This window comes from Dermacentor albipictus, chromosome 2 (assembly GCF_038994185.2).
Source record: "Dermacentor albipictus isolate Rhodes 1998 colony chromosome 2, USDA_Dalb.pri_finalv2, whole genome shotgun sequence".
Classification (NCBI taxonomy): domain Eukaryota; kingdom Metazoa; phylum Arthropoda; class Arachnida; order Ixodida; family Ixodidae; genus Dermacentor; species Dermacentor albipictus.
Window position 1 is genome coordinate 40,357,640 of NC_091822.1, and position 19,724 is coordinate 40,377,363.

General features: G+C 45.1%; 1 protein-coding gene across 1 annotated transcript in view; it reads right to left on the reverse strand.

The window, feature by feature from the left end:
* LOC139055694 (focadhesin) overlaps positions 1–19,724 on the reverse strand; it is a 307,088-nt gene that overhangs the window by 116,717 nt on the left and 170,647 nt on the right. The window contains exons 24-25 of the mRNA XM_070533225.1: positions 10,687–10,837; positions 7,389–7,505 (exon numbers count right to left, since the gene is read on the reverse strand). Of these exons, the coding sequence (XP_070389326.1) occupies positions 7,389–7,505; positions 10,687–10,837 (268 nt within the window). The remainder of the gene's footprint in view (positions 1–7,388; positions 7,506–10,686; positions 10,838–19,724) is intronic.

The window sequence follows — 19,724 nt, forward strand, 5'->3', positions numbered from 1 at the left end:
AGTTGGATACGAATATTAGAAACAAGCCATTATATATTACTGGCAGTGTTGTGGCAAGCACAACCCTTAGCATTTGCTTCTTTTAATCTAAGAACATTTGTTTGACTTTGTGATGAAATGTTATTAAAACTTTGTGCTGTCTGCGAAATTTTGTCTGTAAAGAATGTGTAGCTACTGGATTTTTAATCTTTGTGGGAAGGTCAGCCTCTAAATAGCAAGGGGCACGAGTTTGTAGACAGCGGGGGTGCATTCTTTCGCAGCACCCTCCCTATCTGAGCTTATTGTTTCACAGCAAATACAATAAGTGAGGGGTCACACAGGGTCAAATGCCTCTGAATTTAAGGGCATTTGATGTTGCGTAATAACGAACAGGTAGGCGAGAACAGACAGCTACTGTAAACTCCTCAATTTCCCAAACTAACAGGAGCCAAATACACAATATTTTAGCATAACGGCTCACTAGTTGAGTTGAGTTGAGTTGAGTTGAGTTTAGTGGCACATAAGCAGCTGAGGCTATCATGCGCCAAACACTAGGCATAGATTCTTTTTTAAAAGTTGGGACACCTCAGTGGGTCCTTGTCTGGGCAAGAGCCCGGAGAGTCCCAACAAATTAGCTAAAGACCTCGGCCTTCTTCTCAGGGATGAGAAGGTGGATGAGGTGTTCTGTATTATGTAGGTGAGCACTCTGCGAAGTTTTAAAGTTTTATGAGAACTCCTGCTTCTTTTAAAAAGCTAAAAACACATGATACATCAACGAGCGCATCTTCTCCTAAAAGCAAAGCTGGGTGAAAAGGGATGTGTTCTTTGTAAAATATGGTAAAAAAGGTCTTCCTCAATGGTTCAAGTTTTCTGCATGAAAATAGGATATGGTTTACTGTTAGTTCATCTCCACATAGTTCACATTGGGGTTTGTCTTGCTTTGTTAGAATGAAGTTGTGTGTTAGGTGTGTGTGTCCTATGCGAAGACGGCACAGAATCACTTCTTTGAAACGTTCCTGGTGTGTGCAAGATTTCCATTCACCTAACACGGGTTTTAAAAGGTGTAATTTGTTGTTTACTTCATTGTTCCAAGCAGACTGCCATTTTTGCCTTAGTTTATAATGTATTAACTTCATGCAGTCGTTAGGAGGTATCTTTACTTTTGTGATTTCTTTGTGCCGGGCTTGTGCCGCGCATGCATCTGCTCTCTCATTGCCACTAATTCCGACGTGGCTCGGAACCCAGCATAATTTAATGTTCAGTCCTTGTGTGGTGGCGTTTATTAAATTGTGTATAATGCCTCCTAATAATGGTGTGACTGCATTTCTGGCATGAAGAGCTGTGAGTGCACTTAGGGAATCTGTATATATGACACTGTTTGCGAGGTTCTCCTTTATTATTTTGTCTATGGCTACAGAAATGGCGTAACATTCAGCAGTGAAAATGGATGTGCACTGCGGAAGTCTTACTGTTTCTTCCCAGTTCCCTTGTACAACTGCGCTTCCAACATGTTCATTTGTTTTTGAACCATCAGTATAAAAGTTTGTGAAGCTGCTGTATTTTTCTTCTAGTGCAAGGAATTCCTGAATTATGTGTTGTGGCGGAGTTTGTGCTTTACGGAACTGTGTTAAAGTGAGATCGCAAACTGTGGGAAAGATGAACCATGGGGGTAGTGGATTTTGTCTGTGGGTAATGCCTGGTAATGTGTCCACTATGCCAAGATTCCGACACATCTCTTCAAATCGCAGGAGCAGTGGTCTTGTAGTTTGTGGTTTGTTGGTGAAGATTACTCGTGAAGGGCATTTTGGTACAAGGGGATAGCAAATGTGTTTTGGTAGAGATTGTACCTTAAGGATATATGCACAGGTTAGAGCGGTTCTTCTAGTTTCTAGTGGGGGTTCGTTTGTTTCAACGTAAAGGCTAGTTATAGGGGACGTTCGGTATGCGCCGCATGAAATACGCAAGCCTGAGTTATGTACTGGGTCTAGTTTTTTTAGGTACTGTATGTCGGTCTTGCTGAACCATACACTATGCAGCCATAGTCTAAGGAGGAACGTACTAAGTAACGGTAAATGTGTAGAAGGCATGTTCTATCAGACCCCCAATGTTTATATGACAGTACTTTGAGTATATTTAGTGACTGCGAAGCTTTCTTTTTGAGAGTGGTTATGTGTGGTAGGAATGTGAGCTTTTTATCGAAAGTTACACCTAGAAATTTTTGTTCATTCTTTACTGGAAGTATGATTTCATTTAGGTGTAGGGTGGGGTCAACCTGTAGGCCTCTTTTGAGTGAGAAGAGGACAGCAACTGTTTTTTGGGGTGAAAATTTAAACCCATTTTTGTCTGCCCAAATCGCTAGTTTATTCAATGTAAGTTGTATCTGTCTCTCGCATGTTGGTAAGCTGGAGGATGTGCATGCTATTTGAAGGTCATCGACATATACAGAATACATAATGGATCTAGGAATGACCTTTGCTATGGAGTTCATTTTTACTATGAAAAGTGTTGTACTTAAAATACAACCCTGCGGCACTCCATTCTCCTGGACGAATTTCTTCGAAAGGGTTGCACCCAGGCGCACATGAAATGAACGGTCGCACATGAAATCTTTCAGGCAGTTCAGCATCCTACCACGAATACCAAGTTCTGCTAGGTCGCGGAGAATACCAAACTTCCAGGTGGTATCGTAAGCCTTATCGATATCAAAAAAGACTGCTAAACAGTGTTGCTTGTGTACGAATGCTTCTCGAACTGTATTTTCCAGGCGGACGAGATGATCAGTCGTTGAACACGTTTTCTAAATCCGCACTGGTGGATGTCAAGTAGTTCACGTGATTGAAGAGTGAACGTCAGCCTAACGTTCAGGATACTTTCAAATGATTTTGCCAGACAACTTGTGAGGGCTATAGGCCTATAACTACTAGGGGTGGTTGGTGGTTTTGCGGGTTTCAGGAACGGTACAATCACGGCTTTTTTCCAAGCCTCCGGAATTTTTCCTGATACCCATATTTTATTGAAGAATTGCAGAAGTGCGTTCACAGCAGCGTCTGAGAGGTGAGCGAGCATTTCATAATGTATTTCATCAGGGCCGGGTGCCGTCTGTTTACCTGCGGACAGTACTGTTTGGATTTCGTGAAGTGTGATTAATGTGCTATAGGACTCATTTGTATAGCCACTTGTCGGAAGTTTTTGTTTTTCGGTTGTATGTTTGTGCTTCAGGAACGATTGAGTGTAGTGCGAGGAACTTGAAACATTAGAAAAATGTTCCCCTAGTACGTCTGCCTGTTCCTCTATACTTGTTTGTGTGCCAGGAGCTGTTAAAAACGGGATTGTGAAAGGGGAGAAGCTGCCATTTAATTTATGGACTTGTTCCCACATTTTTTTGGATGTGATTGAGCTGTTAATAGATGATATGTAGTTCTTCCAGGAAGTTTTCTCAGCATCTCGACGGATGCGGCGTGCGTTGGCTTTTGCCTTTTTAAAGTTTACGAGATTATCATGGGTTGGGTATCTACGGAATATGCCCCACGCTTTGTTTTGTTTCTTTTTTGCTTCCTTACATTCTTGCGTGTACCAGATTTTATGATTACGTCGAACCACTCCTGAGGACTGAGGAATAGCTAGCCGCGCGGCATTAATAATACAGCTTGTGAATAATTCGTTTTGATCGTCGACATTTAAATTCTTTGAAAAAACTTTTTCCAGGCTGGCCTGTTCTTGAAACAGTGCCCAGTTTGCTAAGTGTAGCTTCCAACGACGTGGTTTGCTTGGGATTAATTGTGGTGCGGATGATAGGTTAATTTTTACAGGAAGGTGATCACTTCCGTAGGGGTTGTCAACAACATCCCATTTAAAATCTGTAAAAACTGATGGAGAACTAAAAGATAAATCTAAACAGCTCATTTTTCCTGAGCTTGGAGAGCAGTATGTGCGCTTTCCTGTATTGAGCAGGCAGACATTATTTGATAAAATAAAATCTTCGAGGATACGGCCTCTAGTGTCTGTTTGGTCACTCCCCCAAAAAGACGAGTGTGCATTAAAATCCCCTACTACTAAATATGGCTCTGGTAGTTGTTTAAAAAGTGCTTCTAAATCATGAAGTGTAACATTTAGATGCGGTTCCAGATACACAGTACATATGGTAATTGTTTTAAAATCGAGGACGGTCACTGCTGCAGCTTCATATTTCGTTTGAAGCCTGATTTCATGAGTGGCAGCACCATTTTTCACTATTATCGCGACACCTCCAGAGAGCCTACTCGCTTGCTCTCTATCACACCGAAATACTTTGTAGTTTTTTAAAATATTCTTATGTTGTGGTCCTGAGTTTGTCTCTTGCAGACATAAAGCCACAGGAGAAAAAGTGTTTAAGATATCTTTTACGTCGCTATAGTTTTTGATAAGTCCACGACAATTCCAATGAACTAGGAACGCCATGTTTAATTTCTTGTAGGGGTGTGGCTATAAATAATTAGGTCCCTCGTGTTTTAGGACCTGTTATTGGGGTTCTTTCTTTTTTCTTTTTTTCAAGTGAGTTGTGCCTCCGCAGTTGCGGGGGCGGACTAGAAGTTGTCTCCATGGCCTCTTCAGAGGCACTGGAGCTCCGCGTCACCGCGGGTGTGCGTGTTTCAGGCCTCTCCCGTTGGGGAGAAACCTTGCGGGCGGCCGACTTGAGGGCCGGCGGGTTCTGTTTAGTAGGTGGCAGGACAGCTTGTGCTGTCTCTGCCTGGGGCGTGGGTGGCTCTGCCGGAGGCCCGGTAACCATGGCCTCAGCAGGTGCCGAAGGTTGGTGTGGCGCTACGCCCCGTCGCACCACATCGGCGAAGTTGCTTCTTCCATTGAAGGAGAAGCGTTTGTTAGCGTGATACGTCTTCTTGCTTCTTTGAATGAAATGTTTTCTGTAGTTTTCAACGTGATGATTTCTTTCTCTTTTTTCCAGGACGGACACGCCCTGGAGTACGCGGCATGTTCTCCTTCACAGTTTACGCAACGCGCTGAACCGTCACAGTTTTCAGAAGTATGTTCTTTAGAAGCACATTTTGCACAAGTTCTGCGGCCCCGGCAACTCTGTGAGCCATGGCCGAACCTCTGACAATTGAAGCATCGGCGGGGGTTGGGGATGTAGTGCCTTACAGGTATTTTCAAGTAGCCGACTTCTATTTGTTCAGGAAGTGTGTTGCTGTTGAACGTGAGGATCAGGTGTTTCGTGTTGATTTCTTTGTTGTCTTTCCGGATTTTGATTCGGTGAACGTCTATGACATCTTGGTCGGTGAGCCCTTCGAGCATTTCTTGTTCTGTTAAGTGTACGAAGTCGATTTCTGATATAACACCGCGGACAGTGTTGAGGGATCGGTGGGATGAAACAGAGACAGGGATGTCCCCAATGGACGCAAGGTTTGACAGTTTGGTGTATTGCACATTGTCTCGAAGTTCGAGCAGCAAATCGCCACTAGACATTTTTGAAAGCTTGTAGCCAGGCCCGAGGGCTTCTGTCAAGGACTTGGATACGGTGAATGGGGACAAGATTCTTGCTGGCTTTTCTTGCACTTCGCTATGTATTACATGGTATTTTGGGAAGGTAACTTTTCTTTTCTGGAAATATTCACTTGCTTCGGTCCGCCCTCTTTTATAAGAGGGACGATCATTTTGGGGGAAAGGAGGAGCCATATGAAAAAAATGTATTGTTCAGCCACGGTGCCAGCCACCCACCATGGAGCCCAACGAGGGGACGCGACAGGAACATGTGAACAAGTCTTGCACACGCCAGCTGTACATCGAGACTATAACCTAATACGACATAACCAAGGTAGGTTAGCCACTCAAGGTTAACCCTTGCCACCTACGAAAAATCAAAGTGAACAGAAGATACAAGGAGACAGGACAGGTGTGAAAGAAGAGGGTAAAGAAAAAGCGTTTAGAGAGAGAGGACAGGAAAAGGTGACTACCGATTTCCCCCGGGTGGGTCAGTCCGGGGGTGCCGTCTACGTGAAGCAGAGGCCAAAGAGGTGTGTTGCCTCCGCCGGGGGGCCTTAACGGTCCAAACACCTGGCATCGGCTCAACCCCCAGGATCCCCTTTTCCTCGGACACGGCTAAGCCGCGCACGGCTACACGCGGGAGGGTCCAACCCTCGTGTGCTCGGGTACGTGGTGTCGCAACACACCAAACGCCTGCTTACGCAGACGCCCCTGCGGGGGGCTCACTAGTCTAACTTTTTACAGTTGACAATGTAATTGTGATGTCCCAACATGTTAAAGTAACCAAACTTGCTAATAAATGCATGCACATATCATTATTCAATTCAATTTTCCAAGCTGAGTATTCGTATTCTATTAATATTCTAAAATTTTGATATTCGCATGCCCCTAGAAAAAGAAGTTATGAAATTACATGTCATTCATTATGAACGAGCCTGCCTCGTGCACACGTGATCACATGAACTCCAAGGAAGAGTGCGCAGGAAGACAACACACATGAGGCCACCCGTTTTCATGGCTCACCCTCGCATGCCTTTCCCCAGACAAACAGCACATAACACTCAGGCACAATCTTATCACACTTGGACTTTATATGGAACCTCACAGACAGCGACAGCAAAAATTTGCCTGGAGTGTACCTATAATTGCTACCGCAATAAAAGGAGGTTGTCATGAGGGAATGGAAAAGGATGCTTGTGCTGCCGGTTTCTTCAAATAGAGGTGACAATAACAGAAAGGAATGCTAGAAGTGTGCAGGCATTGTGAACATTCTTTTCTGTTTTTGACACCTCTACTTTGAGAAAATGGCAGAATAATTTTTCGGAAAGTTGGCTACAGCGATGTTTGACCACTGTTTATCCCTTTTCGTCTTTCCGAGATCCTTGTCTGGCTGATAAGAATCGATGCACACTTTGAATGATGTACAGTATAAACAAAGGCCAGTTGCACATGCTACTCAGTAGACTACCAGCACTGGCACTGTTTGCTGCCGTCGCCCAATTACATTTCTCTAAGTATGTCACTTCACGTGGGGTGTTCTATGCAGGGAAACTCCCCTTTTTCCAGTAAAACTTGTTCAAATAGAAAAAAAAATAAAATTGTTTGACATTAAGTGAAATTGTCAGAATTGTGGAGAATGTGAGAGACTGCCTTAGCAAAAAGTGTATTAAGATACTGCAGGACAAATTGAAGCAACGACAGTGTGCAAAATCGTGCACAAACAATATGACGTGAGGAAAGAGCTCGCCAACAATGTGGGAGAAGGTGGGGGGGAGGGGGGGAACCACTGCCGATGAGGCAGAAACACAGTCAAGCATGCACATGGAAGCAAAAAAAGAATAACAAAAGATGAAGCCATGCCCGCATGTTGCAAATGTGGTCACAAATGGACGTCTGCTGGAGGAAGTGACTGCAATGAGTGGCCATGCTCTCACCTGCGGATCTTCCTGGCGCCTCTTCTCAAACCAGAGCAGCAGCTCCTCCACGTTGGACAGAGAGAGCAGTCCCTGCGCTGCACTGCACACTACGAGGCTCGTGCACACACACCGCACCTGCAACATGGGTGTCCTTGTTCTTTCAAGTAGGCACCGCTACATCTCAATCTCAGCTTCTCAATCTACTATCAATTCAAGACACCCATTGATTTGGCTATCCCATTCTTTCACAACGTCTATGCAAAACATTTTCTTTTTTCACAAAATTTGGATGGGTTTGGATGGGAACGACGAACGCAAATCTCGTGCCCACAGACTTGGCCGTTTTGTTCCTGACAAATGTTGACCTATTATTGCTAAATTTGTGTCTTTTAAGCTCAGGGAAACTATTCTTGCATCAAAAAGCAACTTAAAATCCTCTAAAGTAACCGTTAGTGAAGATTTTTGTAAAGCGACAAGAAATGTGAGGAAAATGTTGTTTGAGTTTGGTACACAAAGTGGCGAAAAGTTTTCACTACGGTATAACAAGCTTCATATTGGCAATAAGTGTTACGTTTACTCGGCGGACAGAGATAGTGTGTGTGAATTAGGACCAAGCAGTGAGAGCGGTATAGCCAGGTCTTTGTCTAGCACTAGCCATGCTGCCGCAGACACATCTTTATCCTAGCCAAAAACGTGCTCTTAATATCTACCATCGGGATTTATCGTTTCTGCTTACTGACATTCGGAGTATTGTAAACAAACGTGATGATTTATCGTCTATTACGACTCATGCACTGCCAATGTGGTGGTGCTAACAGAGACTTCGCTTTCAAACGCTATCAGTAATACAGAATTATTTGACTGCGAAAAAAATTGCACCATCTACCACCAAGATCAGACTGAAAAACATGGAGGCGGTGTACTGATTGCCGTTGCCGATTACTCCATATCAGACATCGTCATTGTCGCTAATGCCCTTGAAATTCTCTGTGTCTGCATGAACCTTGACTACCAAAGTGCATTATTCTGTGTGTGCTATAGGCCACCGAGCCCGACACCATCTTTCTGCGATGAATTATGTGTTGAATGGTTTGGTTATGAGATATCCTTCACTACCTTTATTTTTGTTAGGTGACTTCTATTTTCCCAAAATAGATTGGTCTGGTCCCTTTTCTACTATCAGAGACACTTCCGCAGTCAGCCAATCCTTTTTGAAACTATGCATGCAGTTCAAGTTTACACAGCTGGTTTCGAGACCTACAAGGTTTGACTCCAGTACATCTAACCAATTAGATTTAATTCTTACCACTTTAAGTTCTTCTTACCAATTGAATCACTGTACACTAAACATATAGAAGCATGAAGGAAATGGAAACATGCATGAAAGGGAGAAAGTTTATTGAAGGCACCAAAAAAAAAAGTTTCTTGATTAACCGCTCTCAGTTAGTATCAGCTAACGACTCGTTATCATCACCATATGTGCCTATTATCATCTGGCGTTCTCCCAAGGTTCTGTTCTGGATCCTTTACTCTTTCTAATTTATATTGATTGCCTTCCGATTGGATTTAACTCTTCCCTTAAGCTTTTTACTGATGACTGCATTCTTTTTCATAAATAAATGACCCTAATGATAGTTGCGCCCTTCAGTGTGATCTTGACAACGTATTCAATTGGTGTGAGCGATGGCGTATGGTTCTTAACCCATCCAGGTGTAAAGTTATGTCCATCTCCCGCCAATCTAATCCGTCCAAAATGTTCGGTTATAAGATTAACAAAGTGTCACTAGAGGGTGTCCTACCTTATAAATATCTTGGTGTTCACATTACTAACAACCTATCCTGGTGCATGCACATAGAATATGTCACTAACAATGTGAACCACGCCCTTGGCTACATGTGCAGAAACTTCTCTCAGGCTCCATCCCATTTGAAGTTACTTTTGTATCAAACACTAATGTGGCCTAAGCTAGAATATGCATCATCCATGTGGGATCCCGTACAACTCACTTCAATCGAGGCTATAGAATCTGTTCAGAATTGCTCAGCTAGCTTCATCCTTTCGAATTATTCTCGCATAGCTAGTGTTTCTTTAGTGAAATCAAAACTTGGTCTAACTAATCTTGGAGTTCGTAGAAAAATTGCATGCCTTAGTGTTTTCCACAGCATTTTCTTTCATAACCAGACACTAAAACAGGAATTTTTTTCTTCATTCCCATCACATATATCATCACGTGTTGATCATCCGCATATAGTTGCCATCCCTAGCTGCAAAACAAATTTGCTTTTTAATATTTTTTCTTACCTAAGACTAGCACAGAGGGGAACCACCTTCCGCCTCTTACTGCCTGCAGTGAAGACACGCCATCCTTCAAGACAGCCATTATTGAGCATATCATTGAACAGGCATCTGCATTATGACTTTTGCTCTTTGCTTGTACTTTCTTTTTTCCACAACCCCCTCTGTAATGCCCCTGTTGGCTCTGAGGGTATTGTAATAAATAAATAAATAAAGTAATTACTGCCGCTCTGTTGCACTGAATACCAATAGGGTTCTCAGTTTAATAGTGAACCTGTGTTCTGCGGCAATCTTTTATTCATTGCATAGAAAGTTTTGCTTTGCAGTTATTTTTCAAAAATGCAGAATGGCTACTCGACTTTACAGCGGGTGAATTATCATAAAGCGGCAACCACGTGCACGTGATGTTCGAGCAATGCAACAGGCAGACCCTGTCGCGCTGTCGTGTCGCAGCATGGAGCACTCATATGGACGCAACATCACGAAAAAATGTAACAAATTTGAATTGTTGTCCAAATAAATACAATTGTGTGCCAATGAAAGAATCGCAAGCATACCATGGGACCAATGTTTTAACCAAGATTCATTAGATCTAGCTTTAATATGTTGTCATCACCAGTGAAGGTGTCACATGGGAACAGAAGGCAGCTGTTGTAAGGGCTTTCGTGTCAGCTGTTAGGAAGTTGTGTGTTGCACACGTCAAAGAATCTTCTGCAGTTTTGTTAAAATTTCATCACATACATGGCCATGTAGTGGTTCCATGGGCCCCAAAGCCTTTTCTATGCATGTTAATGTTGTGCACCCCAATGCCCATATGCTGAAGTAAAGGGCAATAATGGGTATAACGAAGCAATCAATATGACAAAATACTGTAATTTTGACTTCCCCTTCAACTTCATTACAATGTGGTTTTACTTAGCTCAGGATGTTCTGAAGCATGTGATAAGAAAGAACAACAAAAAACAAGTAGGAGGCTGGCTTGTCGCCACAGAAACCAGAACACCATATGTGGCCACCCACCTCAAAGGAGCAAGCGTCTGGGTCAGCTGCATGGAGGTCCTTGCAGAAGCGTGTGCAGCTGTCGATTATCATTTGGTGCAGCTCCTCATCACCTCGTGCTACTTGGACCAGTGAACACAAACACAATGCCAGGGACAGCAGCTGCCCAGGCCTGTTAGAGGAAGTCCCCAATTCAATCAGCACCAGAAAAATTGAGTACAAAGCCATGCTGAGCCCAGCTACAGTTCCCTTTCACTACATTCTGCAAACAACAAGTATTGGCTCTGCAGATTATGAAATATGAAAACTTCAGTTGTGTGCAAGCTTCAGAGCAAGCAAACTAAGCCACTTCTTCATTAGTCACACTAAAATACTAAGAAAGAAAGAAAGAAAGAAAGAAAGGAAGAAAGAAAGAAAGATAAATACTAAGATTTAGTAATTTATTGTCCAGGTGCATTTGTATTCAGAACTTCAATAGAATGCCTCCATATGCCTAAGTTCAGCAAACGTATTTACACGAATCTAACACATACCTTCTTTCGGAGAAAATGTGGTCCAAAAATTGCCAGCACGTTACAACTAGATACAAAACTGAAATCGTGTTTGCAGCATTTGCAACTGCCTACCATCAAAGCCATCAGACGCAGCACCTTTGGCCACTGAAGAAGGTGACAGCATGTTTTCTTGAAGGTTGCTGTGGGTTCACTTAGCGTTTGATCACAACCTGCAGCAGTATTCTCAGTCAATCACTTTCAGAGACACTATCACTCTCTCAACATTTCATATGACTTGGCACCAGCCGCATACACATATGCCACCACCAGAGCTCCTGGCACTGTGCCAAGCTTACTGCGCACAGCGCCAGGAACACTCTCAATCGAATACTTCGGCAAGTCCAATGCAGATTCACATAAAATCTTGTGAAAGTGGTAGCAGTACCTCTAGATGGGATCACTCAAGTATACCGCTCCTGTGTCCCTGGTATCCATAGCCCATGAAGTGCAAATGATGACGATGATGCGCTGCTTTCATTATGACAGCTCATTTAAACATAAATTACCCTTCTGTGAAGGTAAATTCAGCATGCCTTGTGTTTTTCTTAGTGTGAATGTGGGGGACACGCTTTGGTTTTCTTTTATAAATTGGGTGCATGTCACATTTACGTGCACTTTTATTTTCTTACTTTAAACCCGTATATATTCGGTAGATTTGGGGTCGCGGTATCTTACCGTATCAAGTAAAATCCTGATGTGGGAATATCAGGCTGGTAGCTTCAACTATGGAAAAGAAGCTGAAGCAGCCTTGGCCTTTTCCTGGAAGTCTATGGTGGATGCGGAAGTAGTTCAGCCTGCTCTGAATTCAAAAACTATTTTGCACAGTTGTATGTCTCAACTGTATAATAACTTGCATGTTGCTTTGTTACGTTTATCCCGTTTTACTGAATGCTAGCAACGAAGCGGCTTCTATAACGTAAACTGATCCGATATTAGAGACAGAGCAAACAAATTGAGGCAAGTGAACTCTGCTTGATAGAACCAATTTGCGCTAACAAACCTAGTGCTTGATCAACCGCAGGTAGTGGGAACTTTTCTCTCAAAACTGATTTGTTTAACTGCGTCAAGTCAGCGCATACCCTGATTGGATTGGAAAAACTTTAATAAAAGTCCTGCAGGACGCACGTCAGCGCGCAGTGGGCATCTCCCACGCAGGGACCGAAAGGGAATACCTGGCGGCCGCTGTGCGAGCCTGCTGGACAGCCCATTGCTGGTCTTGTAGGAGCGGGCTTCTTATGGTCTTCTCCCACCTTTCGAAGGTAGAGTCGGGCGGAGCGTTTCTGCACTCCCAGAGCACGTGTGCGAGTGTCACCGTGACCCCGCACGACGGGCACGCATGGTGTCTCCTGAAGGTTTTATGACTGGCAAAGTACTGGGGCACAAGTCAGCTGGCCCGTCAAGTTTGAAAATCATGCCCATTTCCTACATTTTCTCATTTCATTTTTTCAACTGGTCTCTCAGTAGAATCGGTATCCGGCATGGTACACATATAGCAAAAGTAATGAGTTCTGGCTTAAGTCTGATGTGACACTCTCCTGGCATTGTGCCAATGCTGTTCAAAGCTTGTGCAAGGAAGGTGTCGTAATTAGTCTACTTGCTTAAGGGCTCCACGGACTTAATTACCCCTGATGCTTCGAAAGCTGGCAAGCCAAGAAGAATGTGTCTCAAAAGGGTGACGACATAGTACACTTGACAAGATTTTTCCTTCTGTTGAACTTCTGCCTCGAATTTGCCCAAAAAATTAAGGTGAGCGCCGCTTGCAACAGTCGGCATCTCGTCTAGTTTTCTCAGTCTAGTAGGTAAACCTTAAAAAGATGGCAGTATTACCAAAACTATGGAGCTCGTATCCACCTTAGCAATGATCGGCATGTCAATTCTTACTTGAACACATCGCAACTGTGCGCTCGATGCATTGACACCAACCCAAAAAATATTGCCCGAGTCCATGTGCACTAAAAAGACCCGTAGCAGCCGCTGTTCTGAAGTTTTCTTGAGGCACATGTTGCTGAAGTGTCGCTTGATACCATAGCTGTGGCAATTCTGTGCCTTCACTGGGCTGGCAGTCCTCACATGCAAATTGCCCCCACAGAACTTGCAGCAGCATTCATCTTTGCGTACTGAGCCTTCGTATCCAAAGACTTTCCCCAGCTGTTTTTTCTGATGTACCACGGAGCTAACACCAACCTCACCACACGCCAGGGATAAGGAAGGGTCGCTGATGCTTTTCGATCCACGAAGGTTTTCTTGTTGCATCTGTAACATTTCCTTCAGCCGTGCTTTCACTAGAGTCATTGAAAAGGTCAGCTTGCCATCCATTTGAAGTTTCAGAAAGCGTCTCATCTCAAGGACCAACGAGGAAACAGTCCCTGACGAGGCTTTCCTTGGAGTTGCCAGAGTCGCACTGGCCTGTAAGAATGAGTAGCGCTGTCATGAAGTAGTCAACGAATTCTCCAGGCATCTGCTGCCTCTTGTGGAAGCGAGTGCTTTTGCACATCAAGTTGCGCTCCTTAAGTACTGGTCAAACGGCATTTGGCGACATAGAACTTCTTCGCATCATCAACCGAAAGGTTGAAAATAGAAAATAGAGAATAGAATGTCTCGAGCTTGTTGTTCCATGGTGTAGAGCAAGGCACACACTTGTGCCTCCTTTGAGCACTTGTGTTCAAGCCCTCTGCATAGCAATAGTTGTCGAAAGTCTGAGGATCTACGCCCACCACTCTGACATGTTGAAGTCCAGCTGCGGCGGCTGCTAAAGGCCGTGCACTGCAAAAGACATGGCACATCCTGTAAGGCGACATCTCATTTCCGTACGTGGATGACTGGAGAGGTCAACTTCCTGACACCATGTCATGCTGCTGTGTCCTGCGGCAGCCAAGCAACCCAGCTATTGGCGATGAAAGATCATGCAGGTCCCGCCCAGTTCCCGAAAACATGCAAAAGAGCCCCCAACATTTATTCCCAGCCATATATGTAAGCTCCATAACATCACTGCTATGTGGCTTTCGTGGGCACAGATACAGAAGATAGAATAGCATACTGTAACTCATGCACTATAATAGCACGCAAGCACTTAACAGCATGTGTATGACAACAGATGCACATAGCGACTGTGTGACGATGATGCAATGGCCACGATAGCATGAAAATAGCAGCATAATCACATTTGAACGATAACAGCATAATTACGATAGAATAAGGAAAGGAATGACGTCAATGGATGGTATAAGGTGGTATGACTATGTCAAGATGATGATCATGGTCTGATGTTACTGAGGAGATGACAACAGTAATATGACAATGTGGCGACGACTGTGTAACAACGATGGCATGACGACGACATGACGAGAGTTGGAAGTCGAAGTTAGAATGATGGCAATTGAATCACCACAATGGCACTACGACAATGGTATGACAGTGAATGTATCATGACAGCTGTATGATGACGACACAATGTTGACAATGGCATGCCAACAGTATGAGGGCAATGGGATGACGAGTGTATGACTATGACTAAACAACGACTGTATCGCAAAGCCTGTATGGCAATGATGGCACGACAACAATGACGGCATGGCCAAACTCGGGTGACGAAGCTGGAGTGATGACAATTGCATGATCACGACAGCATGATGACGGCGCTATGACAATGGGTGAATGATAGCCATCTGAATATGACACAGTGATGATGATGGCATAACCACAGCAGCATAATTAAGATTATGGGGTCTCACCTATGCTCTTGAGCCAAACGAAAGACAACACAGTAGCGCAAACGATCACAAAGGCATTTATTGCACCTTTCGTACCCTAATGCCTGCTAGCCGAATTACTATTCTCAGAACATGCCGATGGGCACGCGACAAATGGAGAAGTCTGACTCACTGCAACCAGGTAGCAAGCGAATATATCTGTCCCCATGTTGGACACCAACGCCTAATTGTTCGTGTGTACTGTCACGTGAATGCTCGCACATTCAGACGATCATGTTCATCCATTCTGGTGTCCTGCTCCTAGGCCATCTGCAGGACGGTCCTGTGAAGCTGGTTGGCGCATGGGCAAAACATCCCCACATCATCAGGATAATTGCTAGAGTCGAGCATCCCCACAAGAGAATCACGAGGATAGATTCAAGAGAATGGTGAAGGCGTTATGATGACAACGGCATGACAATACAGTCGAACACGGATATATCGAACTCGAAAGGGATCGCGAATTAATTCGATATATCAAAAATTCGATATAAAAAATACAGGCCCAGAGACTTTACCTGTGGCGGACGATGACCTACCGATCGGCGCATTCAAGAATGACAACCATTTCCGCACACACGACGCAACGTAATGCTTTATTTGCGTGAAAAAAAAATCGCTTATGTTGGTCTGCTTCTCTGCCTTGCAAATGAAATTAAAGACGCCAATATCGATCTTATCGAGGCTGTTCAGGTGCAAAAGCCCGGTTCCTTCCATGTCGCCGCAACAACGGCGAATCAAGCTGAACGCTGCCGCCACTTCAGCGGCGGAGTACGAGCGTGTAGCCGCGCCCTCGTCCGGACGATCTTCGTCGCCACTCGAGCTGTCAGCCTGGGTCCCTCCAACTGCAGCTACAATGTCCTCGTCGGCGAGGCTCGCAACAGCCTGAACATTGCTGTCAACGTTCACATAATCATCAGCAGACACTTCGGCTGGAACGGCAGCCGGGAAAAGGGATGACAACTCGCGAAACGCGTCGTCCATGCACTCGTTGTCGCCGTCGCCGTCTTCGCAGGTTTCAGGAAGCTTGGCCATCATGAGGCCTGCCTTCCGGAAGCAGTTGGCCACAGTATCCTGCTTCACGTCTCTCCAGGCACCCGTCATCATTTGAATGGCCCCCAGCAGGTCAACCTTAAGCTCGGTGCCCCTGCGGAGGTTCACCAAAAGCCTATCAATGAGTCGCCTCCTGTAGCCGACTTTGAACGACTTAATGATGCCCTGGTCGAGCGGCTGCAACTTCGCTGTCGTGTTCGCCGGCAGAAACTTGAGCGCGATGTTTTCGAGCTCGCAGGTGGTGTGATGGGCCGAGCAGTTATCGACGAGGAGGCAAGCGTGACGCCCCGACTTGCCCAGTTCGGCGTCCCACGCTTGCAGCCATTCTGTGAACAGCTGACGTGTCATCTACGCCTTCTTATTGAAGGCCTAGCGAACGGAGAGCTGCTTACAGTTTTTGAAGCAGCACGGTGCCCTTGCTTTGCCAATCACAAAGGGCTGGAGCTTTTGAGAGCCATCCATGTTAGCAGCGAGCAGAACGCTCACGCGGACTTTGCTCACCTTGCCCCCGTGACACGTGCTGCCCCGGATGTCGAGCGTCTTGCTGGGCAGCATCTGCCAAAACAACCCGGTCTCATCGGCGTTGAAGATTTCCGCGGATGAAAACTTCGCGCAAATTTCCGGCCATTCCTTCGAAATCCACTGCTGGATATCCTGGCTGATGACGACTCCGCTTTCCCCAGAAATGGTTTTGCTCACTATCTTATGGCGGTTTTTAAACCTCTGCAGCCACCCTGTGTTGTCGGAGAAGTTGTCATCACCGAGTGCAGCGGCAAACCATTTGGCTTTAGCCATTAGCATTGGGCCATCCACCGGAATGTTCTTCGCCCGTACCTCTAAAAACCACGCATAGAGGGCCTTTTAAACTTTTTCGTGGGCAGGAGCGCGCACATGACAAGCTGCCGACGTTCGTTGCTCCGCCGCTTTCGACTTTATGTCCGCCTTGTTTTTTAACAAGGTGCTTAGAGTGCTCCGAGGAATCCCGAAGTCGTCTGCCACCGTCGCACTTTTCTCGCCCACCTCAACACGCTGAATGGCTTTCAGCTTTGTCGCAAAGTCCAGGTTCTTGCGCTTCTTGACGCTGCTTGTGCTTGCTGCGGCCATTGCTTCCGCGTCAGCTCACCACGATCCAGTCACACGTGCCGTGAGACGCACGCAAAACAATAATGAACACGAAACACAAGAACGCGCACAAAACACAAGAATTCACGTGCGCAGCCACCGCCAACAAAGCACTCACCCGCTTTTTCACCGTTGGCTGAGCAAAGCTCGTGAAAAGCAACAAGAAAAAAAAAGGCAAAAGGAGGAGGCCACCGCCGCCTTCGTTCCTGGCTACCTTTTCCGAGCCGATCACTATGGTTACGCGGGGGAAGGATGAGAGACATTGGGAGAGAGAAAAATAAAAGCAGTTCCGCAAGCAGGGTGTTGCCGCAAGTCGGAGAGCGTGCGCAGCGGGAGTACCGTCTGAGCCTCCCTCCCTCTCGCTCTCACATTTTCCGAGCCTTTCGGGGGAGGCGCGGAGCACGCGGGTGCAGCGAGTGCCGAGATCGCGCGGCGTTCTATATATCCAATGGCGAGTAAAAATATCGTTTGATATAAACGTACGAATTTCTATACTTTTACACAGAATTTTCAAGGGGATAATTTACGAGTTCGATACAGACAATAATTCCATATATGTGGGTTCGATATATCCGTGTTCGACTGTAGTGACACATGTGCTTGTTTATATTTCTCCGGTGACCAATATTTACCAGCTAACAAATGTTAAAAGTTATCACTCAGTACAAGTCGCGCCTGCATGATTGGAACAGATTGGAATGTTATTGATGGTTCTATTCATTCTCTGTTGTCACTGAAGCTTATGCACCGCATATACTCATGTATAAGCCGCCTCCATGTATAGCCAGCACCCCTACATTCCAACGAAAATATTGGAAAAAAAAAACTGTGCCAAAAATGCACATAGTCTCACAAAGTGCTACAAGATGGCGCCAGTTAGTTTTTCCCACTCACCACATACCATTATCTTCATTGCTGCGCGTCAACCTAACAGACTGAGTGAAAGCTCGGTTGACCGACTGCCGAACGGACTTGGACTTGATTTCTGGTGGCTTGATAAGCGTGCTGCAACCGCTCGATGTTTGCATAAACTGGCCATTCAAGACGGAATTTTGGTGGTGCTATATCGAGTGGATGGCTGTAGGCAACCCCGAAACAACTCCGACAGGGTGACTGAAGCAAGCGTTTCTTCAGCACGCGTGCAGTTCCATTCTGGACATGTGGTGTTCCATGCCAGTGGACCCCATTGCAAAGAGCTTTCGAATCACGGGGATATCAAACACCATGGATGCACCGAGGATGACCAGCTTTGACAGCACGCCGGTGAGCCGAGTTCGTCCTACAGTGGTGAGAGTTCTGATTAGCTGAGCTCATTCGAGAGTGATTAGCATGAAAGCGGCAATAAATAGTGAAATAAAATGTTGATGTCTATCACCAGTTTTTTATATTATCTGATACAGTAGTCACAGTGACACTATATTGTGTTAATGTGTAGCTACAGGCCTGATTTGTCTATAACCCGCACATGAGAAAATTTCAAGAAGAAAAGTGTGGCTCATACACGAGTATATACGGTCGGTAATCAGATTGTATGGGCGACGTGAACTGTGTAGTACTTTCTGGAAGACACGCAGATGCCAGCGATTACTCTGGAAACTTTGACAACTCACGTGTAAAAGCCAACACGCTTGATCAGCAGATCAGATTTCGATGATCGCCAGCACAGGTTTACCCAGTAAAAAGGTAGTTCAGCTATTGACAGTCTTGCCCCCTGCTGTATTTTTTCCCTATCACTATTACGTGACAACAGTGTGACGTTGCTGAAGTGACAACTATGGCAGAACAACAGCGCGATGACTATGGCATGACTGCAATAGTTTGACGATGAAGCTTGAATGACAACAATGAAACACTGTCGTCATTCAAATACATCTGACCGTATTCGTGCTGTACTTCTCTCCACTTTATTAAACATTGTTTTGATCTGACACGTTCACACACCAGAAGTGGGATAAGACTGCGCCTCCTTTGATGATTGAGAAGACCATCGAACATTTGTGAGTGATTGTTAACGTTCCAAGAAATGCTCTACTGTGGAGGACAGGTAGCTGTGGTGAGTAACGATGCTAGCCCAGAATTGTCAATGAATTCTGTGGGCATCTTGGAGATGCTGGCACAGGTGTTGCGTCAAAACCAGCAGCTCTTCGAGAAACTTGCAACACAGACGCCCACGCGAGTGATTTTGGACACTTCAGCAGCCATGCCAACCTTCTCTGGGCTTGAGGGCAAGATCACTGTGTACAAATGAATCATAGAGTTCAATCAAAAGGCAAGTTTGGTGGGATGGAGCGACGGAGAGAAGGTCACCATAACGAAGCTAAACCTGTTGGATTGTGCGCGCTAGTGACAGCAGTCCATGGGAGGAAGTTGTGCTTCATGGCCATCCTGGGAAGTCGCCTTCCAAGATACCTACGTTCATCCACAATAAAAAAAATCTGCAATCGAGCCACAAGGAACAGCGCATGCAACGATATGGGGAACACTACAAGAGCTACGTTCGCGAGAAGAAAAAACTGTGTGTCTGGGCCTCATAGTGAAGGAAATAAAAATTTGGAGTACACTTATGGCTCATTCACACCAG